The 26,929-nt window shown below is 37.8% G+C and overlaps 1 protein-coding gene across 1 annotated transcript in view; it reads left to right on the top strand.

Moving 5' to 3' along the window:
* Positions 1–20,206, top strand: part of MMS22L (MMS22 like, DNA repair protein) — a 90,064-nt gene extending 69,858 nt beyond the window's left edge. The window contains exons 17-25 of the mRNA XM_057364107.1: positions 981–1,123; positions 1,908–2,050; positions 2,211–2,370; positions 4,648–4,817; positions 11,503–11,714; positions 14,031–14,197; positions 15,567–15,663; positions 16,764–16,931; positions 19,259–20,206. Of these exons, the coding sequence (XP_057220090.1) occupies positions 981–1,123; positions 1,908–2,050; positions 2,211–2,370; positions 4,648–4,817; positions 11,503–11,714; positions 14,031–14,197; positions 15,567–15,663; positions 16,764–16,931; positions 19,259–19,358 (1,360 nt within the window). The 3' untranslated portion in view covers positions 19,359–20,206. The remainder of the gene's footprint in view (positions 1–980; positions 1,124–1,907; positions 2,051–2,210; positions 2,371–4,647; positions 4,818–11,502; positions 11,715–14,030; positions 14,198–15,566; positions 15,664–16,763; positions 16,932–19,258) is intronic.
* The last annotated feature ends 6,723 nt before the right edge of the window (positions 20,207–26,929 follow it).

Below are 26,929 nucleotides of genomic sequence, written 5' to 3' on the forward strand. Positions count from 1 at the left end.
GTTTGGTTTCCATTGGACCTGTGTTGACATTCTGTTGCAAGATGAATAAATGTCAGCATAAAATAAGTAGATTTACATGTACATATATCAAGAAAGAGCACAAGCAGTTTTCATTAAAGTTGAAGCATCTAGGACTGACCAGGGAGGAAGTCTCTCAAATAAAAGGTGTAACTATTTTCAAGAAATTTCACTGACCCAAAGCACACATGCAGCTCATTTGATAGTAATTGGGAGCAGAGGCAGAACACACCTGCTGTCTTTTAGCAACAAGTTTCTGCAGAATCAATGATGTGAGGCTGATATGCTTGGGAAAAATGACTGTAGCAGCTATTCATGGTATTGAGGCAAGTAAATCTTTGGGAATAGACAGCAGTAGAGTACAGGGATTGTGCATTGAGTGACTCGAGTCCAACAGCTGACTGGTAGAATGGTAGCAAGAGTTTAAAGTATGTATAGCAAGTTGGTGTGGGAATGTATAAACTTGTGTGTGTATACATACCTAAATTAATATGTCTGTAAATGTAYTGCCAAGTAGGGCAGTTTCCTTTCTTGTCTCCAAGATGCCCTTTTATGTTTTCCTTTTTGATCTGTTTTGAACATTGGCATATCTTTATTTGCTTAAGCAGACCTCCTCCATCTTTAATGTAGTTAGAACTAAACAGGCTCCAGAATAGCGTGGGGCACCTGGGCTGGCTTTCTATGAAAGGCTGGAGCAGCTGAAGCAGTGTCAATATGAAGTTCCAGGCTGATTCAAATAAACATTTCCAGCGTTGTACCTTGTCAGTTTAGATAATATGTCAAATCATCCGTTGTTAGACTAAGGCATTTCCCACTGTGAATTTCCCTCCCTCCGTTTTATGTAGCCAAAACAYATGTACATGTATATATGTGCATCCACAGACAAATGAGACACTCTGTCACCTTTCTGCCTACTTTTATTAGATCTCCTTACCTTTTTTCTTCCTCTTCCACCTACGCAGTTCACTGTGTGAAGCTTTTTCTAGCATGGGCTATACATCCTATGAAGCTTTGACAGTACGTTCGTGGTTTCGCTGCGTTTTGCAAATGTTCCTCGATCAACCAAGTGGTGCCTTGGCCAAGACAGATGCTGAGAGAACAGTTGGTAAGTGCTCACATTTCCCTCATGTTTGCAGTAACGGGGCTATATTGCAAAGCTGGCAAACATTTTCAGCTAATTACAAAATGTATTTTTGTTTGTATTCCTTTACTTTTACCTAATTACAAAATGTGTTTCTTTACACTGCTTGTGCTATTTATTGATAGTTTGCCTGCTCTGCATATGACAAATTTATCACAAACAAAGATAAAAGAGCTTGTTTCCTTGGAAGCAAAAAATAAAAACTTGCTCCCAAGGAGACAAGTTATTTTTCCCCCATGGAGAAACTGCTCTAAAAAAAGTGAAAATGTGAAGTAAATAGTCAGAAATCATGCTGTGAATGCCCTAAAAGGGAAAAAAAAAAAAAAAAAGAGAGGGGGAAAATCTAACTGCAATTAATTCTCCCCATTTTTTATACTGGATATTTTGCTTTCTTAGAGCAATACTTCATTACTTCTTTTAAAACCACTGCAGTTCTAATTATCTGTAGAATACATCTTCTAGTCACTATTTCTCATCCACATTTTGCAGATTTTGARGAAAAACCCATCAGCACAATAAAGTACTTGGTTCGCCATTCTTAATACTCTTCATTCTCTTACAACTTATGTCAGAAAAACTACTGGTTTAGATTTATGTTCTTTGGAGAGATGCAGTTGGTTGTCTAAGTTGAATACTTATGTTTTAGACATTTTAAAATAATGTTTCACTTTATCATTTTGAGACTAAATTAAATCTAAAAGCATAACTGTATACTGTATTTACTGATGTGCTCTCTTGTAATAATCAGGAAAAGCCTACATGGAGCAGCTGACTGAAATGACAAGACTGATTTTTAAACTCTCAGAAGTAGAAAACATTCTTTTAAAGGCTAATGTTGGAGARTCAGTTTTCAAGCAAGACCCAAAAAATGCTCTTGTCCAGTTCATTAAGGTATTGTATATCTGTTCCCTGTGTTAGTTTCATAGGACAATTTTAGTGAAAAGAGACTATGTATCAGATTTAGAGTGCTGAAGAAGAAATTGCTCACTAAAATATCATGAGAGACTTTGAAATAAATATAAATCAACTCACTATGTTTTTGTTTTCTCAGGCTGTTGGTAAAACTTACAGTGGTCTTCAGACACTCCCTGAGAAATCTGCCATGGTAGCAAAGACTCTGGAGTATTTAGGTGATGTATTAAAGTAYGTTAAACCTTATTTGAAGGCAAAAGGACCTCCAGAAGGTCTGCAGCTTACATACTGGATCATAGGTAATTATTTTACAACCTCTTTTCCTTTAGGAAATAGTTGCAAGGAATCAGTAAAATAATCTTCTAATACATTTTCCCCCTCTATACTATCCATATATATATTTTCCTCTGTATTATTTAATGTTTTAAAAAAGAAAGTCATCAAGGTGCTACAGTTAGATAGCTCTTATTTCCAGATTTTCTCTAGACCATGATGTCTAATCTCCTAGTGGTTTTTGTTTGTGGGTTTTTTAATTACCTCTGCAAATCAGTATTTTCAAAAGTAAGATGGTTTTGTGTCTTTCATTACTGAAAACTGCCTGTTTGACCTAAACAAACCCAGAAACAGTGTCAAGAGTTGGTTTCTGGCTATTTAGGATGGTTGAATGTCACAGCAGTTCCTGAAGTTACAGCAATTTATGCCACAGTGGATCTGCTCTTCCTACAGAGGGTCATGAATCTTTTTGTGTGAGATCTTTTGTTGTCTCCTTCCTCTGCCCACTCATTTTAAATAGAAGTGACTCTCTTTAAAAATAGAGTAAACCTTATGTATTTTAAAATAGAGGTAATGATTTGCAGGCACACAGTTTATATCATAATTATAAGGCGCACAGGGAAAGCATGACTGAGATGCAGAAGGTGCATCAAATGTACTGGAATTAGAGATTTGTAAAGTACTTGACTTTTCCATTGAGAGATCAGCATACTTTGATACACAAAATGTATATCAAATTAAAATATTTTAGGTATCTAGATGTGAGTTGGAGCCTTGGAAAGTAATTTTAGGTTGGTWTTTTCCTTTTTTAAATGGTATTGTTCTTTTTGTTCTTTGCAGTAGGAAACAATTAATCTTCAGTCATGCTGTTGTGTGCAAGAAATTGTACTTCCTTTTTATTTAAAAAAAACATAAAGGTTTAAAAGAAAAAACACTCAAGTGTATTTCAATCACTGCTTCACATTCTGTGGGATTGTTAAATTATAAAGACAAAACCTGAAACTTAACAAATCTAAACACCTTCTGTCTGTAGTCAGATTGTGTCTTGTACTGTCCCATACATCACAGCAGTGATAATAGAAGGAGTACTTTTAGCTGGAATGACCATGTTTCTTTCAAAGCAGGAAGCTTAGACAACATTATTAGAAGTATTGTTAGGTGATCGTTCTCTTTCTCTATGATTGATCGTTGTGTTTTCTTTCACTCCACAAGATTAATGTTGTTTTGCGTTGTTTTTAGAGATGATAATGAATGACTTTTATAGATTAATAATATCTTGTAACAGCCTACTTTTGATTTTCCATTATTTTAAAGTCCTAAATGTGTTTTCTTGGGATATTCCTGTATTTTCAACGCAGCAAACTTTTTCTTTCCTCTAATTAAATGTGAAGGTGAAAATGTCTGTGGAAACTACTACATAAGAATCTTGCTTTATTTAATGTGTATTTTGAGTATTAACACTTCTGAGTATAGTTATTTTTTCAAGAAAAATTACACCTTGCCTGTAGTTAAGATGTTTCTGAAAGCTGGGGTATCTACACATTAACACCTTTTTTTTTTTTTTTTTTTTTTTCTTGCAAGTCAAAAGAACAATCTTAAAATTGGCTCAAAGCTGAGCAAATGATTTGTTATCTTGCTGAAAACAAGAAAGATGTTCTTTGAGGCTCTCAGTTTGTGAACTGAGAGCCCACAAAGACCTGGAAAGACTGTTCTGGTTTAATGGACTTGGCTGCCCCTCATTCTTCTTAAYCTGCTGAAATTAAATGCAATTTGAAGGATATTTAATGTTTTGCTAACATTGAATTGCTGTGTGAGTAGTTGCTGATGTGGTGTTGCCACAGTGGTGCTGGACAAATGTGAAGGGAAGGCAAAGGCAGCATTTCCCTGTAAAAGGGTGGAATGCACACAGCAAGGTAAATGTTTAAGTGCATGTGTGCTGATTGCAACTGCATTATGGATCAAGTTTCATTAAGTTTTCTGCAGGGATCTAAGAGACTTGTCCTTTCTTTAGCATTGCTGTACTTACCCTAAAGCAGCTTCACTTGCCTGAAAACTTCTAATTGTGATGTGTTGAATGAATTTAGTATTTTATTTTGGTGAATTGTAATGGACTTTTGAGTTGTTTTGACTGGGATTTTTTAAAGGGGTGCCATTAAATGAGTTCATAGGAGTGAGACAATTCAGTTACTCTTGCTACTCTAAGATCTAATTTAATATAATTGCCTTTTTAGGCTTTCTTAATTTTTTTCCTAACTGTAAATTGGTTTGGATTTTTTTTTTATTTTTTGAATTTATTTCAACAGGATGTCTGGTAAAATTCTGTGCACCAATCCTGGCTACCTCCAAGGCACAGCAGCTCTTGTTTCGCATTGTGGATTGCTTACTGCTGCCACACTCTGTGCTCCAGCAGGACAAGGAGCTGCCTGTGGCTTTGCTGTCTGCCATTCAGGAAAGCCTGCCTTTTTATCTTCAGGTAAACATTTCAACTCTCTAATCAGCACACAAATGTATCTTCAGGAAAAGATTCATATTGCAGAGGATGTTTTCTTTTACCCTAGTCAGAACAAGCATTGACTGAATTTACAAAAGCAGCAAGAGAAGGGGTTTTTTTTCTGTTTATGGAAGTGGAAGGAAAATTGCTACCCCTTTGGCTTTCCTCATTGCAGATATCTATGCTGTGGTACACTCCAGAGCTTCTGCTCTCATTGCTGTGTTTGGAAAACTTTTAGCCAAGTTGCACGTCTCTGATGTGAGAGATTTCTCAAACAGTGCATCAAGTAATCATAATATGGAATAAGACAATTGTTAAGATGACAGAGCAAACAAATATTTTAAATCATTCTTGACTTGCCTAACTGTAGATAGCCAAGGTACCCTTTTTTCATTGCTCTTAGGAGCRAAATAAAATCCTTTGCATATTATGCCACTGATTTATCTTAATGCTTTGAGAATATGTTTTACTAATTCAMGTTCCTGCTGCTTATGATTACCTGACTAAAGCCTTCTTGCCCATTATTCCTCCTAATCTTCCTTCTTGAAACACTGTAAGGCTTGTTGATGTTGTGGAAAGAGACTCATTTCTGCTGGTGAGAAAGAAAAAAGACTGTTTTGAAAATAAGTAAGGTGACTTGTTTTCCTTGTAAATCCTTGGGTCTTTTTWGCTTATCATTTTCCCTTCTCTCTTAGTCTTAATTTTGACTGCAGTCTTAACTCACTACTTTGCAGGATTGTATTGTGAAACAATGCAGTGGTRGCAGTGTAAACATCCCTCAGATTTATTCCTTTCAGAAGTAGTTCACTTAGACCGAAAGCATGTCATGTGGAAGTGAATATGGTTATGTAATGCTGTGCAGACTGAGTTGCTTTCCTGCTCTGTAGGTATTTTCAGAAGCTGTGTACACGTAGGGCCATCTGGACAATGGTATTAGCATGGAGCATGAGTGTTTGTTTGCTAATTTGGCATTTTAGTCGTGGAGGCAGTTTCTCTGAGTGTACACAGACGGATGTAGTCTTCAGATGAAGCCACTTGAGCTGGTTTTGAAGTCCAAGTGTTGTGTACCCTTGTTTCCTGTTTTATTTGCCAGATTCTGACTTCCTGACCTCACTGTTGTACTCCTCACCGGTCTGCTGCATTGTCCWTGTGCTTTCCAGCTACACTAGATGATCTTGTTGGACCAAATTGTTTATTTTAGACAAACATTGCTTCTAGAAAACAAGTAATTCGTAAATTTGATAAACAGTATGGGGGAGAAAAGAGGAGAATTCATGATTATTTTTCCTGTTTTAATATGGGCTTTCACATTTTATTAGTAGTTTGTAATTACAAGATTCCAAAATTTTTAAGTGTTTCAAAATGCTTCATTCGTTCAAAAATACTTCCTTCTCTTTTGTGTGGAAAAAGGGGAAAAATTCCGATTTAGAAACCATTCAAAAATATTTCAAGATCAGTTTAAAAACAAACCCAACTGAGATCCTTTGAGATTGAGTGGATTCTAGGCACTCTCTGGCATCTCAGGTTATTGTTTCACAGTTGGCTTAAGGCTAAATTCATTCCCTTTCACCAAATATGCATTCCCATTTAATTTGCTGTAATGATTCTGTGAATGGCAATTTGTGACYTGAATTAAATAGTAACTAGCCTCACAAAACAAAACAAACAAAAACCAAAACCCAAGGGGGCATATTAAAAAAGTGATAAAATGGTATATGTGGGAGGGAAAGCATGTAAATGTGGTGGGAGGGAAGATGGAGAATTCTTTGGGAATAATCTCAATTTGACTAACTTAAACTACAGATTAAATGTATAATGAGACCCGCCTTGGATGGCTGCCCTGCGCCTGGTTCTMGTTTGTGGAGGTAGAGCACTGGTATTTTAATGCAGGATCCTTAGTTTACCCTAATGTTAGACAAACATTGCTCTGGAGATCTGTCCCTATTAATACTCCAGTGTACAACTTAATCCTTTGGCAGTTCCATGAAAATAAAGAAACGGGAACTTGGAGACCATGCAAAATATTTTCTTATACACACAAGTTTTTTATTCCTAGTCAAAGTATAAAAGCCCTTGAATGGAATTTCTACTCAACAGTCTGTCTGGGTTTTTTGGGTTTGTTTGGTTTTTTTGTCCTCTTTAGTCTTCTGAAAAGTTCCTAGCTTTATCTTTTTTTCTTCTCATTCAGTTCCTTCAGTGTGGGCTGCTCCTGCTTTGTTCCAAAAAAACTTCTTCAGATCTCAGAAAACGTTTTAGTTTGACTAGCAATGATTTGAAAACATTTCCCTCTGGTTTCCAGAGATTTTAACAACTACTCCTAATGTGCTTTACTTGATCCTTTTTGTGGGTTTTAAAGGGATTTCAAATTAGTCCTAGTAGCAGTTAATTTCACATTTCCACTGATGCAACAATCTTATGAAATCCTGTAGACTTCATGGCCTTTCTCATCTTTTAGGACAACACATGAAGCTCCTTCTGTCCACACAGTGTAGTCTATTACCAGCTTCACAATTCATCAGAACCAATGACTGTATCTCACCATCCTTCACCACCCCAAACCTATAGGTTTATTTTTAATAGATCAAAATGATAGGCTTTTTTTTTAATTTTACACATAAGGACACATAATTGTCAAATGTTCTAATTAAGACTGGATGTTGCATTTCTCTCTCCCCAGTTCAGACTGACTCTTTTTACTTGTTATGTTTGTGTTTAAATAGAACTTTGTGTTGTACAGCTCTGYCTTTTGACAGGTTTTAGGCAGCTGGTCTGCTCTCCACCCTAGTTTTTTCAAACTCAGTCACTGATGCTGCCTTGCCAAAATAGCTTAGCTCTAGCAACTTTTAAACCTAATTATTATTTTTTTTTTTTTAATCTTGCCTAAAGGGTTACTGTCTGGATACTATTTCTTTCACTGTGCATCATCTGTTTGATAATATTTGATGAYCTAAGAAAGATTTTATTGAGATATAATATAAAAATTGCCCTCAGAGTTGTTTAAATGACTAACTTTGAAAAGTAAAGCATGAAGAATGTGAATGAACAGCCATTTTACAATTTTATGGGGCTGTTCCTAATTATGAGATAGTGAGGCATGTAAAATTTAACCTTAGGTATTTCACTGCTGCAAGAAGAAGTTGAGTTGATTTGTGGATTGCTAAAATCTATCATTGGAAATTTCAGACCAAGATTGCTCTTGATAGATTTCTTGATAGAATGATTTGGAGGAATTTTAGTACGCACTTACCAGTAATATTGGAAAGAATTGAAGCAATGTAAGGAACTTGATTTGGAGAAGAAATATTAGTTTCAATAGATCTTGCAGAATACAGTTGTGGGTGTATGGAATAAGTATTATATACATAATATATACATAATGATAGGGAGGGTAAGATACCTTGCTTGCCAGTGTTAATCCTGTCCAAATACAGAAGATGATTTGATGTCTATCTAAATATGGAGAATGGCAGAAGGTTCATTCTGAGTAGTGCTTGGCACACACACTTTCCAGTGATTTTAATGGGTCTGTGCAGGCTCAGCATTTGTCAGAGATCAGACCTTAAAAGCCCTCCCATGAGCCACATCTGTGGTCCAATATTTGAGCAAGCTTATTAATACATTTTGTGAATTATAATATGTATTTAATAGGAATTGTACAACATTAATTGGTGAACAGCAGATTTATTCCAACAGCAGGGCTTACAGTATAAGTCATCATTAGGTAGCTTGGCATTTCTGCAGTGAATAGTTCCAGTAATCCATACTAATCGGTTCTTTGCTCTCCACAGGTGATTTACAGATATACAGATAAATCAGAGGAGGCAGCTCTGGCCACAAAAGGTTCCTGCAGTGAACACACACAGGAATCAGTTGCCTTTCTGCTAAAATGAGGAGCAGATGATGTCATGCTTTTCTGCTCCCCTTAAAATGTCCTTTATTTTTTAATCTTAACCTCAGAAGATGGCTAAAGAACATAGTTAAGAAAAAGAAAGCAACTCTTATCAACCCTTTAAAGTCCATCTGCTTTGTAGGGATTGTCCCTACAGGGTCAGATGTGATTGATTTCAAATCTCTGGTCCAGATTTGCAGTACAGTAGCACGTTTTTCTTTTTTCTCTCATTTGAGTGGTAGCTTCCTTCATCTCTGTTAATTACGGGTGGGATAAAAAAAGAGAAATTTCTGTGTGATTACCTTGTAATCACACCCTTGGCCAGCGCTGCCTAGGATGTTTTGCCATTGTACCCGGAGATTTGCAGCTACCGTGCAGTGTTGGTAATTTATGCCTTGTGCCACTTGGGAYATTGTGTTGTCAGACCTTGTGGAGGTCTGTTGCTCTCTGCACTTTGTAAAGAAAAGGAGGAGTCCAAAATAAAGGACACAGTGTTGAGCTGAAGTGAGTAGGCCTTTTTGTTCAAGAGAGAAACCCAATTCTTCTCTAATTTTTYGGGATGCAGTTTCCAAATCAATTTATTTCAACCCAAAAAATGAAAATGYTTTTATGAAATATCAGGCTAGGATTTTTGGTTCACTTTCAAATGAAAGAATTAGACCTACAAAAATTAGTTCAGGTATCTAAATTCTAATAATCTTTTTGTTGCAACTATTAAGTAMCTGTAGGATCATTCTTAGAAGCAGTAACTCTTACTAGTTAATAACTGATGTCTCCWATTTTTGATACTGTGTATCATTTGTTCATCCTCAGTTTGAAGAACTGTTTCATTTTAGCAACTGTCATTGTTAGTTCTTCAGAGGCACTGTGTTCTTCATGTATTCCTGCAGGTATCCTCTGTAAGGTTGGGATGTTCTTTGTGTCCCTTTTATCAGATAAATTAATACACTTTGTCATAGATGTTTGAGTTCTTTTAGTGTTAAAACAGTCTAGCRTCTTACGAGTGCCAGTTCTGAGATTTGGATTATGGAATATATTCTGTCTTTCTGTATGAGCTTTACTGCAGAAAGCACAGGCAACTCTTCTTTGTGCCCACTGCAATATCTTACTGAAAACATCAAACACTTAAGTTTACACACTGAATAGTCTGTCATCTCTAACAGTCTCTCTGAGGCTGCTACTTGCCAAGAAGTAGCAGACTTCTTGTTTATAAGAATTCTGATACAGCACCAGCTGTTTTTTCCTACAAAAATTTGCTCTACGTACACAAAAGGAGGAGAAAATCTGAAGTTTTAATCAAAGTGTCAGTTCAGAAGTGTGTTTTTTATCATTGAGACCTGCCAAAATTATCAAGGAGTCATAGAAGTATGTGAAGTGAAACCCTTAACCCAAATCTGCATTCAAGAGAGCCACCTACAGCAAGTTTTCAGGCACCTCATTTATTGAAATCTGTTTCCTGTGTTTGTTAAATGTGGAACCAAAAGTGAGAACTCCACATTTTTAGGACCCTTAGCTATGCCTCAGCCTGCTTTTTTTCCCCCTGCTTATTCTGTCATGTTTACACAGACAGGTATAGATGAAAATTATTYTGGGGAGAGACTTCTATATAAAAAACAACAGAAAAATGTTTTGTCCATAGCTGGAGAACAAAAGCAGCTTGACTTGGTTKTTCATTCCTATATTAGGGGCATTGGTTTACCTCAGCAACCATAAATATTCAGACAGATACTCCTCTTACCAAAAGCAGGGACTGGATTGCAATGCTAATGCAAGTTTGAAGTACTGTTGAAATTGCTGTCTAGGGAACTCTGTGCTTGACCTTGTTTTACACCATTATTCTTGTCGGACAAAACTATTCTGAAAACTGAGTTCTCAAGAGGCTTCTGTTTGTGCTGCTGACTGTGACCCTTGAGATAGGRGATCACGGGATCTTTTTATTTTTTTCTTAGTGATTTGTTCTTCTTCCTCTCAGTAATAAAAGGAGGGGGAAGGAAACAAGATCTTAACTTCCTCTTATGGCAACCTGTTCCAGTAAGAATRCAACTCTTTTTTTCAGGGATGGACTATATGTTCTGTGACTACAGGTAGTGTTCAGATAAGCACTTTCTGGGCAAGTACTTTCATTATAGATTTTTCTCTGGATCAATATAGCTTATATTGGATAAATCACAGCAGTTTTASCCTTATCTTAAACAGAGTTTAACACCTCCTCTAAATCCCTTATAAATGGTGCCTAATTTACCCTAATTTGTTCATYCTGTGAGCAATTCTTTTCTTGTTGGAGCTCAGTTCTAAGTGCTCATTTTTCTGCTATATAATATATAAAAAAATTCACACTGTCCTTTACAAGCAGATGAGATATTTATTCTTTCTGTCCCTTCTTAAATCTTACCTAACTTCCTTTGTTAGACCATGTACAGGATTAAAAACAAAAATGAGAAGCTTTTGGTCACAGAAACTTTCACTGGTCTGAAATGCCACGGTTTTATTTTGAATTTAAGGGGAAGCTTGTGCATGTCCCACCCAGTTTATGTACCAATATATTAGTCTAGTGAAAGATTTTTCCCTCCTTTGCAGGCCTTGCCTGACTCTGTCTTCATTTGCAGACCATCATATCTGCTGCAAATTACTGGTGCTCATTTGTCAGGCAGTAGTTACTCTGTATGCAGCAGTTCACACAGCATGTAGTGAGTGTTTARTCTGCAGCTGTTAAAGATTTATTTGATCGTATTGTTAAAATTTAYTCAATTTCTTTCATTCTAAAATTTTCTTCTACAGGGCCTGTCCTTCATATGTTGTCAGTCCCAAACACAGGGAGCCTATTTAAATCAGCTCCTTGGGAGCATTATTAGACATTACTTTGGACGATTTCTCCCTTCCTCACCGACTGTGCCTGGTGCTGGACAGCATCCTCTGCTCACTGCTTTAGGCAGCTCCATCTCAGCCCCCCAGCTGCTCCGGCTCCGGAAAACCACTTTGCATGTCATAAGGTAAGGACCAGTGAAATATAAAATATCACTCAGGTTTCAGATTCACATTTCACAAAGAGCTCTGTTTTCTTCTCAGTTAGCTGTTGATGTGGCTGTTGGAAGAGCCTGTGAGTTGCTGGGCTGGCAGCAAAGGAAGGACAGTGTTTATACATCAGGAGAGTAAAACTGGAAAGATTTGTGAGAGACTAATTAAGGGTAAAGGTCTTAGGCCATAACAAAAAGTACTGCAGGAGGTCATGAAAAGCAAGTAATTTTCTAGAAAAATTACACTCCAATAGACATCATCATGTTTGTATCTCAGGCTGTACTTAGCATCACAGAGTTCTAGTGCTTAGAGCTGCCAGTTACCTGGTTGCTCTGTAAATATCAGAGCATAAACAAGTGTGCCAGCTGCCCAGGGGACACGGAAAACTGTGGGTGTGGGAAGAGGAAGACAGAGAGATGGGGACACAGAATGTTCACTGGGCTGTCACCACTGACATGATTTCAACAGCAGCTACAAATCTGTGTTTCTGCTGCTGAGATATTGACGTTTGGTTTTATGTACTGCAGAATAGTGAACAATCTGTACTTTTTGTCCATGTTAGGAAAGTATTTAAACCACCTCAAATACAGGCTTATATCCAAGATAATTGGATCTTTATTTGTTATACAGTGGGTATACATGTTGATCAGAAAAAGAATGTGAGTGTTCATCTTGGGTGAATATAACAGGTAATCCTGTAAGTAAATCCTGTATTGTCACATAGTGAGGGAGTGAACTAAGATTTCACAATCTTAGTTCTGACATATTTTTAACTTACGGATACTCAAACTTCATCATCTTAATAAAGTTATTTTTAAGTGTGTGCATGCATGTGTGAACATGGGGATTGAGAGGGGAAAGTTCTGAAGGTGTAATGGCACTTRGTGATTTTTGAGACATGAAACATTCCTTAGTGATCTGGGGAGAATGTGTTAGAACTGAGCAGCACTCTGCTTTGCAAACTGCTGGGTGGTCATGAGGCAGTCATAGCGTCTGTGCCCAAATAGGTACAGTTTGCTCTCCACTTCRCCATGTGAAAGCTGCTGAATGTATTGCTGCTGTCCACACCATCAGGATTGTGTTACCCAGGCCAGAGAGATATTTTAGTGGAAGAACACCCAAAAAAAWTTGTGGAAAATTTTCAGAGTAATTAATGGGATAGAAGGTTTCAGAGTTGCTAATATTAAAGAAAGTAAGACCACATGATACAAGAACTGTGGGTGTTACAGCTTTCATTTGCCAAGTCATACCAATGCACACATTGCAGTGCAATGGGTACCCAGAGCTTTGGAAGTCAGATCTCATTTGAAAGTTGCAGAAGCATCCTTTACTGAGTTTTTAATAAGGATGCTGGYTTTTAATTGATGCACTGCTCAGTCAACATATGTGCCTTGTTTGAGTAGRTAACAGTACCTAATATTTAATATCTAAAAAGGTTTTTTGGAGGTTCAGGGACTGCTCTTGCTGAGAGTTGAATAAATGTTCTGTTCTTTTTCACCCATGCTTCTCTGCCCTGAATGCTTCAATTCAAACTTATTGTCTTCAGATTTCATTAATTTGTGATGCCAACAGTAGTTCATATGAATGTTCATATGAAGAATATGAACCAACAGTAGTTCATATTCTTGTATTCTTTTGTGGAAAATTAACAAATCAAGGTGTTAAAATTGTAACATTCCATGGTGCTAAATTTTGCTTCTGTTGCAGATTGATGGGTCACCTTTTGTTTTTGTGCCAGATTTTATATTGGAGATGTTTGTGATAATTCTGACAGAGCAACATCAGTCATTGGCTGTCCTGTTATAGCATACTGTTGACAAAAATAAAGTAACAGTACCAGTGTAACAGCAGAGCTGTTACCACAAGTTGGATTGTGACTTTGCAAAAGCACATAAAGCTAAATAATGTAATTGAGTAACAGGTGTATTATGGATGTTGGTTCAGGGCCTTAGAATCTCGATTCCTTCATCTGTTCAATTATATTATGAAACTACCTTTGTATTTGGCTTTTATAGTCACACTTGTGTTTTTAACTGTAATTATGATAGCTCGTATTTCTCACTCCCCTCTCACAGAAGAGTCAGAAGGTATCACTGTCCTCTGACAAATTGGGAGTCATTGCTAGGACTAAGACAAATAGAAGTCATTATTTGAGCCAAGATAAAGATAGAAATCTGTGTAATAGGCCTCCTGCTGAAATATCACAGTTATTTTAAAGTATATGGTTCTTGCATTACTTGGAAAAAACACCCAAATCACAGACTTTGTTCTGACTTGCTTTGTCTTCCCAGTGAAAACTACYTGCAGTTCAAAGGGAATGCTCCACCTCCTCGCTTGGCCTCCGTTCTTGCTTTCATTCTTGAAGTACTTCAGAGATCCCAGAGCATTGAACTGTGTGACATTGACTTGGTTCTCCCAGCAGTGTTGAAATGCTTGCTACTGGTTAATGAGCTGCAAGGTGAGCTGTTTGTTTGCTTTAAGTGCATCTCTCCACACCTGCAAGATTTTTCATCCCAGTATTTMAGACTCTCAGATTAGGTGAATAAAATAATCTGGCCAGCTAAACTGCATGAGGCTGTTTTATTCATTAACTGGTCTGGGACTTCTGTCTCTCAGGCAGAGAAGTCCTGCCTCATTTAACTCTCTAATGAAGTAATCAGCTGCTCAGGAACCTGAAGGCATTTCCTTTTTCCCCATCCTTCCCATCTAATCTCCTCCAGACTTACCAAATGTGGAAGTTTTCTTTCACCTAAACTTTTGAGATCAAGTAAGACTAGTGTATGTTTTCCCATAGAGGCATTATATATGTATTAAAAGTRTGTTACTGTCTGAAGGCATCTTTGAATCTTCTTTCTTCTTTTAGCATGCTTTGTTTAGTAGCAAGAACATCTTTATTTTTAGCTACTTAAAGAAAGAAGCACTCTTTTCACCCCACCATTGTATAAGGAATGTGCATAAGTTCAAAATTTCTATTTCTTGCTGCKAGAGAGTCATTAAGCAAAATTTGGATTCACCTCTGACTTCTCCTGGGAATTTTCTCTAATAAAGTACTTTTTGATTCTGGTCTATAATAGTTTCAARGACAAGATGTGCTTAGGAAATGAGCTCAATCATCACACAACTTTCTTCCCCTTTTGCTATCACAGCCATATCTGCTGGAATCTGAGTACCCACCTTGCAGTGTGCTGGAAGTCTTGAGCTGTGTAGCCACCAGCTCCCTGCCTGCTTGGATGGGGCTCTGGCACACCCTTCTAGAACAGTCCTTGCAGCCCAGTTCTACCTCTATAAAGAAAGAGCTGTGTCTTACAACTCGGGTATTTATTTGGAAACAATTACTGAGAAAATAGTGGGGGGTTTTGTTGGGGTTTTTTAGTGTTTTTCCCCTTAAAAAAACAGGGTGCATTTCAGAACTGTTTCCACCATTGAAAATACAGAGTAGATCCACATAGCTTTGAGCAGGATATAATGCTGTGACTACCTTTCTTTTGAATCATCAGAAATGAGTAAAGAATATAAACAGAACTCACATTTAAATAATACCTCTATTTCCTCTAAATGTGTATCTCTTAGCTTTGACTTTTAAAGACCATAGTGTATTTAAAAATCTGTTTAAAGGATAATGGTGGTGAAAATAAGACTTTTGCATAAATCTGTGACTCATTCTGTTCTTTATAGCCAATCTAAGTGCTCTCACAGTCATTTCACTTGCATCAAAGGAAGATAAAACCTTTTTTTTTCTCATTTAAAAATTTTAGTCTTCATGAAAGACATTCTCCAGATGGTCAGYTCAAGAGCTCTGTGTGAATCTTGTGATTTTTCTTTTGCAGTTAAAAAAATATCTACAGACATTTTACAGTACATGGTAGAAGGCTGCCAAGCAGGGTCAGGAGGAGAACATGCCACGCAGCTGACTTCTGTATTTAGGTAACCAGAAAATATGCCAACTGGCAGCAAAGCTGCTGYGAGCCAATTGACAGCAAACATGTTGTTTTAAAATAACTAATTATCCTAACATGCTGCATTGTTGCTTGTTTATGGTATTTAAGTAATGGTACTTTTGGCACTGGGTTTGAACACAGCTTTGCCAAAAAGCCAGAGCAGAAAAACAGTAGAGAGAGACATACCTGCTTCCTCATGGATGAGGTACAATTTTGAGAGACACACAGCAGGGAGGTGTGTTGCTCCTGCAATGGGAAAAACTCCTCAGCAATGCTGGTGGTACTGTGAAAGATATGTGTGCCAAATTTGAAGATAATCTTCATATAACAAGCTTAGCTTTTTTTTTGTTTGGTTTAGTGACAACAATGGATTATTGTAATGTAAATTATGCTTATTTTGTAGCTTTGCAAAATGAATCCTGTATCTCACATGGATACAGTAGAAGAGCTGCATGACTCAAAGACATTCTGCAGCCCTTAAACAATTGCTGCTATATTGGGTCAGGTCTAGGTGAAAGCTYCAGAGAGACTCACCAAAATGTGACACATCACTTTCATGCAATGTCATCCCTAGGGTGTRAATTTTGATTTGAATGTAATCTGTGATTGTTAAAAACATCAAATCCTCAGGAAGGCCAATGGATGTCCTTTCATCCAGTGGTCTGCCCTGTTTAGGTTCCAGTGCAGCTTTATAAGAAATGYCAACATTATTTTTGCAAATTTGAATCTAAAACTCTTGTTAGTATTTTTATTAAAATTGTTATTTATTAAATAAGAAATATGTTGTTTAGTTTTGCATTCACCCACATTACAAAGTAAAGTGCTCTGGAACAAGKCAGTCCTGGTGAAACAGCAGCAGAATCTGCCAAATTGCTCGAAAATAAATGTGTGGAATTTTTAGCATTRGGCTTCAAAAAGCATGGCTTTGTTTAGAGAAAGTATTCCAGGTAGARTATTCCAGTGTAACAATATGAAAATTGCTATGCAGCCAGATTGCTTGTTCTGATTAGACTGTTCAGTTGTTCTTGGCACGTTCTGTGCATCTGTTTTTGACCCTGCATTAAAATGTCTCTGTATCCCCCTCAGGCAGTTTATCCAGGACTACACTGCTGTCTATGATCACCGGGTTTTCAGCATACTGCAAACAGTGGCAGTCTTGGATCAGACGTTAGTTACCAGCCTGATTCCCACAATCACGCAGTCCCTGATGGATTCCGAGCACAAACAAGGTCTTGGAAGGAATGTTGCACAGAGGTTGGATTTTTATTTCATATTATTTTTTGACAATGAATAGCAAAGGCTTTATTCTCTTGAAAGAAAGCAGTTTTAAGACACTGAGTGAAAATGAGTGCATTTTAAGTGTGTTCAGCCAGAAATYTCCCTTAACTCAAGCCTTTCATGGTTTTAAGCCATCTATATTTGCTGAATATTTCCAGAGATGTTTTGATATTAGGGTCCACAGACCACAGCAAAATTTTTGTGAAGCCAGGTTGCCTCTACACTGTATGTTGCAAAACARAATAAAGGATTCCTTACCCAAAGGATTTTCCTGTTAGTCCCTGTCTTAGAGAACTTTATGGATCATATGTAAAATCAAAGTATAAGCAGGTATGATCTGGAATGCTTGGAAAAAAAATACCCCCAATTTAATTTMAAGAGCTCTCTCATAATCTAAACATAGAAGAGTTGTGAGTGTCCAGAGAAGGCTGGTTCCAATAGAAACAGCAGGCTCACACTTCTTCCTTTTGCCCCCCAAGAAGTTAGGACAGAAATATTTGAGATGTGAATCCATCTGGCATTAGGAGGAAATGGCACATGAGGGGAGCAGCTCTGCAGGGATGCATGGTGGTGACTCAGGGTGCAGATGCAGSACTGACCTCTCAGCATCTGTACAACGTAGTTACAAAACCCCAGGAAGCTCTGCTGTTTGTGGCACCTGAGCCCAAAGGGCTCCTGTTCGTGCTGCTCACTGCAAGGCTCCTGTGGGCTGGGCAAGGAACTGACCCCAATGTTTGCATTTCTGCACATCCTGGGACCACTCAAAGGGTACRACCACTCATGCCTCACGCTGGGGAAGCTTTGAGATGTGTGTCAGCAGGGCCTGGGCTATAAAAWGTCCAAAAGACAGAGCTGTGCAAGAGTAACTTGTGAGACATTAAGGGGTAGTCGCAGGGTATTAATCTTCCATTTAATGAAAAATGTATTTAACTCAGTTGTAATTATATTAGTCACTTTTTATTATCCACTACCAACAACTGCATTTGCTTTTAAGAGAATTTTCCCAGAGTGAGCCTGATGTACCATTATATTTAGSATTTCCACACTACCTGCTTTTCATGCTTTGATAATGTATTTCATAGCTAAAATTTTTGTTTGTWTTTCTTGTATTAAATACTGTTAATATGATAACATTCATCTCATTATCTACAAAGTACTGAAAGCAGGCAGGTTGTTTGAGCTTCCTGAAATAAATGTTTGGAGATTACTGAAGAGCTTCATTTTCTTTAGCCTCATCACTTAAACCATATATATTATCTAATCTGTTGCCAATGTTTCTATTAGTAATTTGTATTTAGAATGTGCTCCATTACCCAGCAGCCTGAGGTGATCCATGAGCATGCTGCTGTAAGAACACTAATTTTCTCTCTTCAAGATCACCTGATTTTCTCTTTTTAGTCCCAGCTTCTAAATAACATTATATTAACACTATATTATTATACTATATAAATAACATTATATTAACATTATATTGTTCAGTGCAATTAGTATAGATATTAAAGTGCAAATCTGTATCTATATTAAGAAGCTGCATTAGATGCTTATAGTGGTGATGTCCAGTGTTATTATTGYAAGGAACCAGTATGAAAACTGCAGTTTTGTTTGCTCAAGTTAATATTTCATGACAAAAATAGATAATTAGAGAAGACCTAAATGTCACAGGCAGTACTTTAGCAATAATTTCACTGTCTAGCTTGGAGAGTATTAGAAWGAACTTAAGGTGAAAAGTCTCATCAACACACATGCACCCTTCTGGAAAATACACTTGAGTGACAGCTCCCTTCTGAATTCCAGCTTTATTTTTAAACACTCATTGTCCTTGGTTGAGAATGATGGTCTAAATCTGGGTCAGTGTTGGGCTGCACCCAAGTGCCMGGGGCTCACATCACTGCGCTGTGGTGAGTCACAGGGATTGCTTAGGCAGAAATGAGAGAACAAACATCAAGCCTGAATGCTAATCTCACCTAGGTCTTGGAAACTGAAGAACTTCTATTTCACAGGAATTTACTAAAYAAGTAGGTCTCTAAGCATCTCCACTACGCTTCTAGCCATAAACAGTGTAATCCTTGTTCTTCCTCTGACCTGACCATGCTAAAGATTCAGAGCAAACAAAGCAATTGAATAGGTGGGGAATTGAATTGAACATTAAGTTGCCATGTTTWAATATTGCAATATCTCAACAATGTGTTTGGAAATGACACGTTTTTGTTTCTAGGATGTGTGAGATCGTTAAAATAGCATGCTACATGTTTTCATTTTTTTTTTAAATTTTTTTTAATTTTTTTTTTCCTTTTTCCCAACAGAGAAGCCTATAAAAGACTCTTATCTTACCTCGCAGAGGCTGGACAAAATGAGATACAAAAACTGGAAAATGAGACAGATCACCAGTTTGCTGGTGATTAATCCTTTCCTCTTGGACGCTGTGACATTGTCGGAACCTAAAACTATAGACTACAACACACTAGACAAGTTCTTATCTTTACAATGGAAATACATTTATCAATTTTTGTGGCTATTTTTTTCCACCAATTTATGTAATAATTTTTTAAAAAATCTGTGGTATTTTATTATGTCATGCATCTGAAGATTAACTCAATATACTCTTGAATAGCAATAGAAAGACTGAAAGCTAATTTATTACATATTCAAATGRCTCTATTTGAGCCTGTATTGCAACATACAAGACAGGATTTCAAAGCATTTCATAATTTAGTTCACATTGAATGAGACCTGTCCCTTTTAATAGTGTGCTTTTGAAAATCTTATTTAGTCTATTCTTAAGAAAATCATAACTTTGTAATTTCTAATTTATTATTTTAGTAGATTGAGAAAAATATGTGCTTTCTAGTACTCAACTCATTGAATGCAGTGCATTCACCAGGAGTTGTTCCAGTGTGATAAAGCTTGTGTTAAAAGAGCTTTTTTTTATTGTTATGTTGCACAGATTGTATATAGCTGTCTTAACCTTCCACCTGTATTAAAACATTTCAGTATTTCATATTTCATTGTAAAACCTCTTTTCTTTGTAGGTAATATAAGAAAAGACAGATTCAGATCTCCTGTTCCCTTCATTTTCAATTCTGTGTTCTTAAAATTAACCCATAATTTCCGGGGGGCCCATGATCTTTTAATTAATCATGACACTATTAGTTATTCACTTAGACTTGGTATGAAGGGTGTGAGGGAAAAAGAAGAGAGGTCACACTTCTAATGAAAATACTCATCATTTGAAGGTAGGCTATTTATTATTCCTATTTCCTGCCTGGAAAGTTGGATCTTTCAAATATCTTGTTGTGTTATGGGTCTTTCCAGGCTGGATCTAGCTCTGTAACTTTTTCTATATTTTTTTTTTCTCTCAAGTTCTCTGGAAACTTTTCATTAATGGCTGCTGTATCCACACTTTCCACTTCCCTCAATAATCTGAAGCTTTCTTAAGATTTCTGAAACTACTTACTGGATTTTGGGGGTGGGTTTGCCCTTACTGGCAACACTGGTGGGCAGGCTCTTACTTTAAAACTTATCCACATTTTAATTTTACAATGTTAATGGGAAGGAAAGTTTTTTTTTGTATCTAACAGCTCCACAAAAATCCCTAAAATCTTTTTCAGAGCAGCTTTCCTTTCGTTACAGTAATCTTATCAAGTTGAACTAGATAATCTTCTTGCCTAAATCAGCTATCAGTACTTCAGATAATGCAGTAACTAAAAGCCTCTTTAGGCTACTTAATAGTGCAGAACATGGAGGTTCTTTTCATTATGAAAGTGACTTATTGAACTTKCATTGTAGCTTCTCGTAAGCCTATGTACCTGGGAGGAGTTTTATTCATCCCAYGAGGATTCTGCTTCTGAAAAGCTTTTAAAAAAGAAATAAAAAACACCTGTCTCCAAGAGAAATTAATTGAGATGCCTTCGAAATCTGAGTCCTACCACACAGTAGACCCCAGAACAGATGCCTGACTGTAGTATTACTTCCTGAAAGTAAAAGCTGTGATTTTAAAGGATAGAACAGATATTATAACAAAGCACCTTATTATGTATTTAGTAGGTTGTTGAAGACATATTTAATACTATCTGTTCTGAAAAAGCAACAGGACTTTCTGTAAGTGCACAGCAGCTCCTGGCACATGAGAAACTAATTTAAACAGTTTGGAAATTATAATTTTTCTGTCACAAAGTTATGTGGACAGAAATAAAGCATTTTGCATTATATTCATCAACAACTGCCAAATGAGTGATTTGGGTTTGTCAATTTATTCGGAATGGACATTTGCAGATGTGACTGATAGCTCCAATAATATTAACGAGAGAAGACTTGACGAGTGCTAGTCTGTGCTGACTTACCAAGCTTACACCTAAATAACAGTCCAAAACCAGTTAGGAGGAAAGAAGAAAATGCTGATTTTTAACTGCAGTGTAGAAAAAACCTAAAAGCTGAAAAAATATATATGGTTTGTCTTATTAGATGCTGTSTGTATAAAGGCTGCTTAAGGCAATAAATATGATTTAAATTGAGCTATTTTATATTATTTTACATTGAAAGTTTAATTTAAAAATAAAATCGATTCAGATTAGATATAAGGACAGAAGATATAAGGAAGATTTTTTTTTTATTATGAGGATGATGAAACACTGGGAGAGGTTGCTCAGACAAGTTGTAGAAACTTAATCCGTGGTAACACTGAAGGTCAGGTAGGATGAGGCTCTAAACAGCCTCATTCAGTTGAAGATCACTACCCATTGCAGRGGGGTTGGACTAARTGACCTTTAAAGAACCCTTCCAACCCAAACCATTTTMTGATTTACAAATGTTGTTGATGTATTTGTTTAGATATTGAAACACTACCTATCAAAAACAACCCCTCTTACTACTGGCAGTTGGACAGGAGAACACCACTGCAGCTCTGCTCCTTTTCTCCAGCTCATTCAGCCTTCTGTCCTCTCCAAGGGTTGGAGCAGCAGCATTGCTACCACTGCTACCTGGGTCCTCCCATCATTCTCTTCTCAGCTGGTGCCTGCCAGGGCCTGTTCTCTCACAGAGGCACTGAACATCAGCAAAGGGCTGAAAGGCAAAACAGTGTTGGGTGTGTGACTGTTAGAGACCTGGTCTGAGGTACAAATCTGASCACTGTGACACAGCCACACTGCAGGTGACCGTGACTGTGCTAACAGGTCACCACTCCAGACAGCTTTGTGCTGCCTCCATTTTGGTCTGAAGCATCATCATAAATTGACAGCCTAATTTTAGCTTTTCAGGCTCTTCCTCTGGTCTGCATTTTTGTAGCACTAGGGCAGCATTTTACTTATTGGATGGAAAGGGTCTCTCTCCCAGCATGTTGAAAAATAACATTGCWTGCAAGGACAGACATTTACTAGACTTGTAAATTCTGCAACTGGTGGTCAAAAGATCCTGAAAATAAGATTGTAGGTAGAGTACTTAATTCAGAGAATTTTCATCATTCATACCCTTCTGTATAATGAAAAGATGGTGGTATTAAGCCATTTTGAATGTTGTGGTTTAACCTCAGCCAAGCCCCACACAGCTGCTCCCCCACTAGCAGGATCAGAGAGGGAATTGGAAGGGTAAAAGGCAGAGAACTCCTGGGTTGAGATAAAAATAGGTTAATAGGAAAGGCAAAAGCTGCACACACAAACAAAGCAAAACAAGGAATAATTCACTGCTTCCCATGGGCAGGTGGGTGTTCAGCCATCCCCAGGAGAGCAGGGCCCCATCCTGGGTAATGGTGACTTGAAAAGATAAATGCCATCACTCCAAAAGCCCTTCCTCCTCTTTCCTTCTTCTCCTATTTCATGTACTGAGCATGATTTTACATTGCTGGAATATCCCTGTGGTCAGTTGGGGTCACCTGTCCCTGCTGTCCCTCCTCTCACCCTCCCAGGCACCCCCAGTCTCCTTCCCAGTGTGGCAGTACAAGAAGCAGAAAAGGCCTTGGCTCTGTGTAAGCTCTACTCAGTAATGGCAAAAACATCTTGATGTTATCAATCCTGCATTCAGCACAAATTCAAAACACAGCCCCATACCTGCCACTGTGAAGAAAATTAACTCCACCCCAGCCAAAACTAGCAGAAATCTTAATTAATCACTCATAAGTAYAGGATCACTGTCAGTGGAGTTGTAACAAAATATTTAATTTCAGTAAACTTTTTCTTGCCCCAAGCCTGGTGCCTGGTCTATGACGAGTGTCCTTTCATTTGGAAATGTTAATACTGGTGACAAGAAATCTGTCTGAAATAGAGCTGTCAGGAGCCTTGCCAGCATTTTCTACGCTGATCTCGTWGGCCAGAGGACTGTTCCAGGATGTAAGAGGACTTTCATGTACTAAGCCCTTTTTTTTTTCCTGCAATGTATAGAAGTGAGATCTGACATTTTTATATTTTTCCTATTCCAGAATTCAGGACACCAATCACCTCTGACCCATTATCATCCYTGTGCTATGAAACAGATGTCCAGCACATGATGAACAATGGCAGGCAGAGGGAAGTTTGGCTTATCTTTCCTTTAGTAACGTTAACAAGATAACATGAAAAAAATACCYTCTGTTCAAAATTCACATGTGACTTCCATTAGTCCCACAAAGCTSTCCCTCTGTTTCATAAGAATTCTACATTTGTTTTTGTTATTTAAGAGCAAAAATATGGTAATTTAAATTACTCTTTGCTTTCATTTTCAATGAAAAAAAAAAACAGGGTACTTGTTTTGATAAAAAAGAGCCTCTGAAATAGAAAAATTCACACCTTTTATGCTAGAATAAGGCAGCAGACCTATGAAAAGGATAAGGTCCTGTGTTATCTGTTGAATTGAACAGGAGCTGCCAATAGCAYAAACTGCTTGGTCATCTAWGGAACTTTGRTAACTCTACTTAAATGCAATGYTTCTCCCTCAGGAAACRAAAAAGAGGTTTTATTCTCATTTCYYTTCTTTCAGTAGCTTTTTGAGAATTATGTATGCTATGGGTATTTCCAGTTTAATCATATTTTAGAGTTTTTAACTATTACTTAAAACTCAAATTCAGTGTAATCAGCCCATCTGTTAGCAATGGTTATAAAATTAAGTTGAAGATTAAAATCTGATGCAGTGTCAATAYGTCCTAGCATAATTAAGCTTTTTTTATGATGAATGACTAGGAAATGGCTTTTGCCTACTTGAGCAGCTTTAAAGTGGTAAACCTTTTGCAAGCTTAATGTACAAAGTGCAAAGGTATGTACAGAACAAAAAAAAAAAGTGAAAGCTCAGATCCTCTATTCGTAGATGTYATATCTTCACAGGCCTTTGGAAATGCCAGCAGAGTAATTCCATATTAAAACCAAATTCACTGCATTTGTCAGTCCATCAAACACTATCTTGGCTCTACCCTTCTCCTTGCAGAAAGATACCAAAGCAGGCATTAAAAATGCGAATTTGCTAAATTCATTATTTGTTTTAGAAAGGCCCAGCATGACCTGCATAGGCACTGGTGGAAAAATTAGCACAGCATTTGCTTACATGAATTGAGGGTATGGCTAAAAATTCTCTGTTCTTCTTCAGTACTTGAAGCATTGCAACATTAATGTTTTAAGCATTTCAATTCTGGCATTACTGTGAAACAGCTATATATAATCATCTCTATTGGAAAACCATTCTTTATGTGGACACTTTATCCCTTTATAATGTGTCCTTTGGGGAGAAAAAAAACAACTCATTTTGCAAAAATAGAACTGCTTAAGTTCTTTATATCCAGTCTGTGTGCTAAACTTCCTGCAGTCTTTCTCCCCTACAAACTCTGCCTGCAGATGAAGTGTTTTAACCTTGCCCTCTTAATTTATTCTACATTCTAATTTTCAATAAACAGATGCCGCCTCTTTTCGCGCTTGTTTCCACATTGTTCCACATTCTGCCTGGGTTGTTTCTGCATGTGTGAATATTCAATTATCTATTTCTCCACGACTCTGCAACTGATGTACTAAATGTCTGYACAGGTTTGGGGGAGGGTAACTGGGAAAGGCAAAACATCTATGAAAAAGAGTTACAGAAGTTTCAGCTCTTCTGAGAGTCAAGAACTTTTCCCAAAAGCTGCCAAACTAAGAAAAAATCATAAGCCACAAGTAGAAATCGAAGTATTACCAAAACATTACTGTATAAAAGCAGAACTGCTGCACACTGGCTCATAACATGAGTGTTTCTTTAGTCAGCACTTGGGTGTGAAATGCTCAAGAAGACACCAAAGTGGCGGAAGAGGCTGTTGGTGCTGCTGCTTGTGAAAATCAGCATTTGTTGGATTAAAAGCACAAAGCAGCTGCTTCCCTTGTGGTTATTTATAGCTAACAGTTGATAACACATTTTAGGACTCAAAGGTAAAGTATATACAATTCTTCAAATTCTATAATTAAAGCTATATAAAGGATGGAATATAACTCTTTATGTGACTGCCTGAAAAAGATCAGAGAAACAGCTCTTCAGTACAGCTCTTTAAGACCTTGTGGCCCAAAAGTCTTAGTTGCTGATATAAGTGGCTATAATGTGTAAATTAAGGAGTTCAGGGCACAGAACAGCACTGTCTTCCAAACGGGACAGTCAGTGAGTGCTGCTGCATTATTCACTGGTAAGARCACCTCTTTCCCTGAAGTACTGAGTTCTCACTATCTGCAACCTGTCCCGTTGGCATCTGCTCTCACAYTGTTGAATAGACTCTGGCAACTGAACCAGCAAATGTGGAAATAATATTCTTGTCCTGGACAGCTTTAAGGCTACATGGAAAATTTGAGCTAAAGTGCGTGTCAGAGGTACATACCAAAACCASTAGGCTGGGCAGGGATGATGAAGGTTGGGTTCACAGTTGTATGTTTGCCTAAAATGGTACAAAATTTAGAACATCAGAGGTGGATCTGGAGGTCACGCAAAGGATTCTGCAACCATGGCAGTTTCAGAAGCCAGAGACACCCAATGGAAAGATGGCAGAGCGAGGACATGGTGATTCAGAAACTGCAGCTCAGCGGGCCGGTTTTGCAGGAATCCTGCCCAGCAGCAGGGGGCAGGTGAAGCCAGCCTTGCTCTCCCATCCTCACTCCTTCCAGCTGAGATCCCTCAACCCCAGCAGGGTGCTCTCTCTCTGCTCTTGCATCCTCACTGTTCCCTTTCCTTACCTGGCAATAATTAACTGGATTTTGCTCATCTGGCAAGGGCTGTGAGGCATTTTCTGACTTCAGGTGCAGCAAAGCACCCTCCATCTGTCCTTGTAGATCCTGCAACAAAAGCAGAAAGACCCAGATAGGAAGTCTTACACAAAAGCGACTAAGAAGTTGCTGTGGAAGACCTCTGTAATCAGTGAAGACTGATGATAAAGAGCCAGAGCAGAATCCTGACACTAACAGGAGCATATGTGTTGTCCTGAGGCTCTGGCAGAGGTACCCCAACCAATACAATGCCATTGCACAGCTGTTTAAAACTGCCATTCACTCTGCAGACAATTGCTGATAACAACCAGAGCAGTAAAAGTGTCTGAARGGCAGAACAAACATGACAAATAACTTTCTTGCCTTTCAGACCTCGAACCAAGAGGCACATGCTGCTTTGCATAAGAAAGCTGCCCCCCTTCTGCTTTTTAAACCCAGGGCACTGCTGCCCCTTTCTGCCGCTGCTCAGTAGTCACCCTGATCCATCCTAATCCCTCCCCCTGCTCTCCAGATAGGGCACTTCAGAAATGGTCCCATAGCTACAGCTGTGGTAAGCTGGGAGGCCTAGGAATAAAAGCCTCTGAACTAAATGGAGACACAGAAAAAATTCTTTGCATTATTGTCCAGAAGTGCACTAGGCTTTACAAATAGGAAGTAAGTGTCAATTCTGCACCTAAAACAAAAGCTGATACTCACCTGGTGTGGTATCTCTGGGATGAATTCAAAGCCCCTGCACAYGTGTTTTGATTATTTTAGCCACTCTGTTCTTGAAAATAAGACATACTCTGTTAGTATGTCCTGAAAGCC

The sequence above is a fragment of the Malurus melanocephalus genome, unplaced genomic scaffold (assembly GCF_030028575.1).
Source record: "Malurus melanocephalus ecotype Western Australia unplaced genomic scaffold, MMel_1.1 scaffold_35, whole genome shotgun sequence".
NCBI lineage: Eukaryota > Metazoa > Chordata > Aves > Passeriformes > Maluridae > Malurus > Malurus melanocephalus.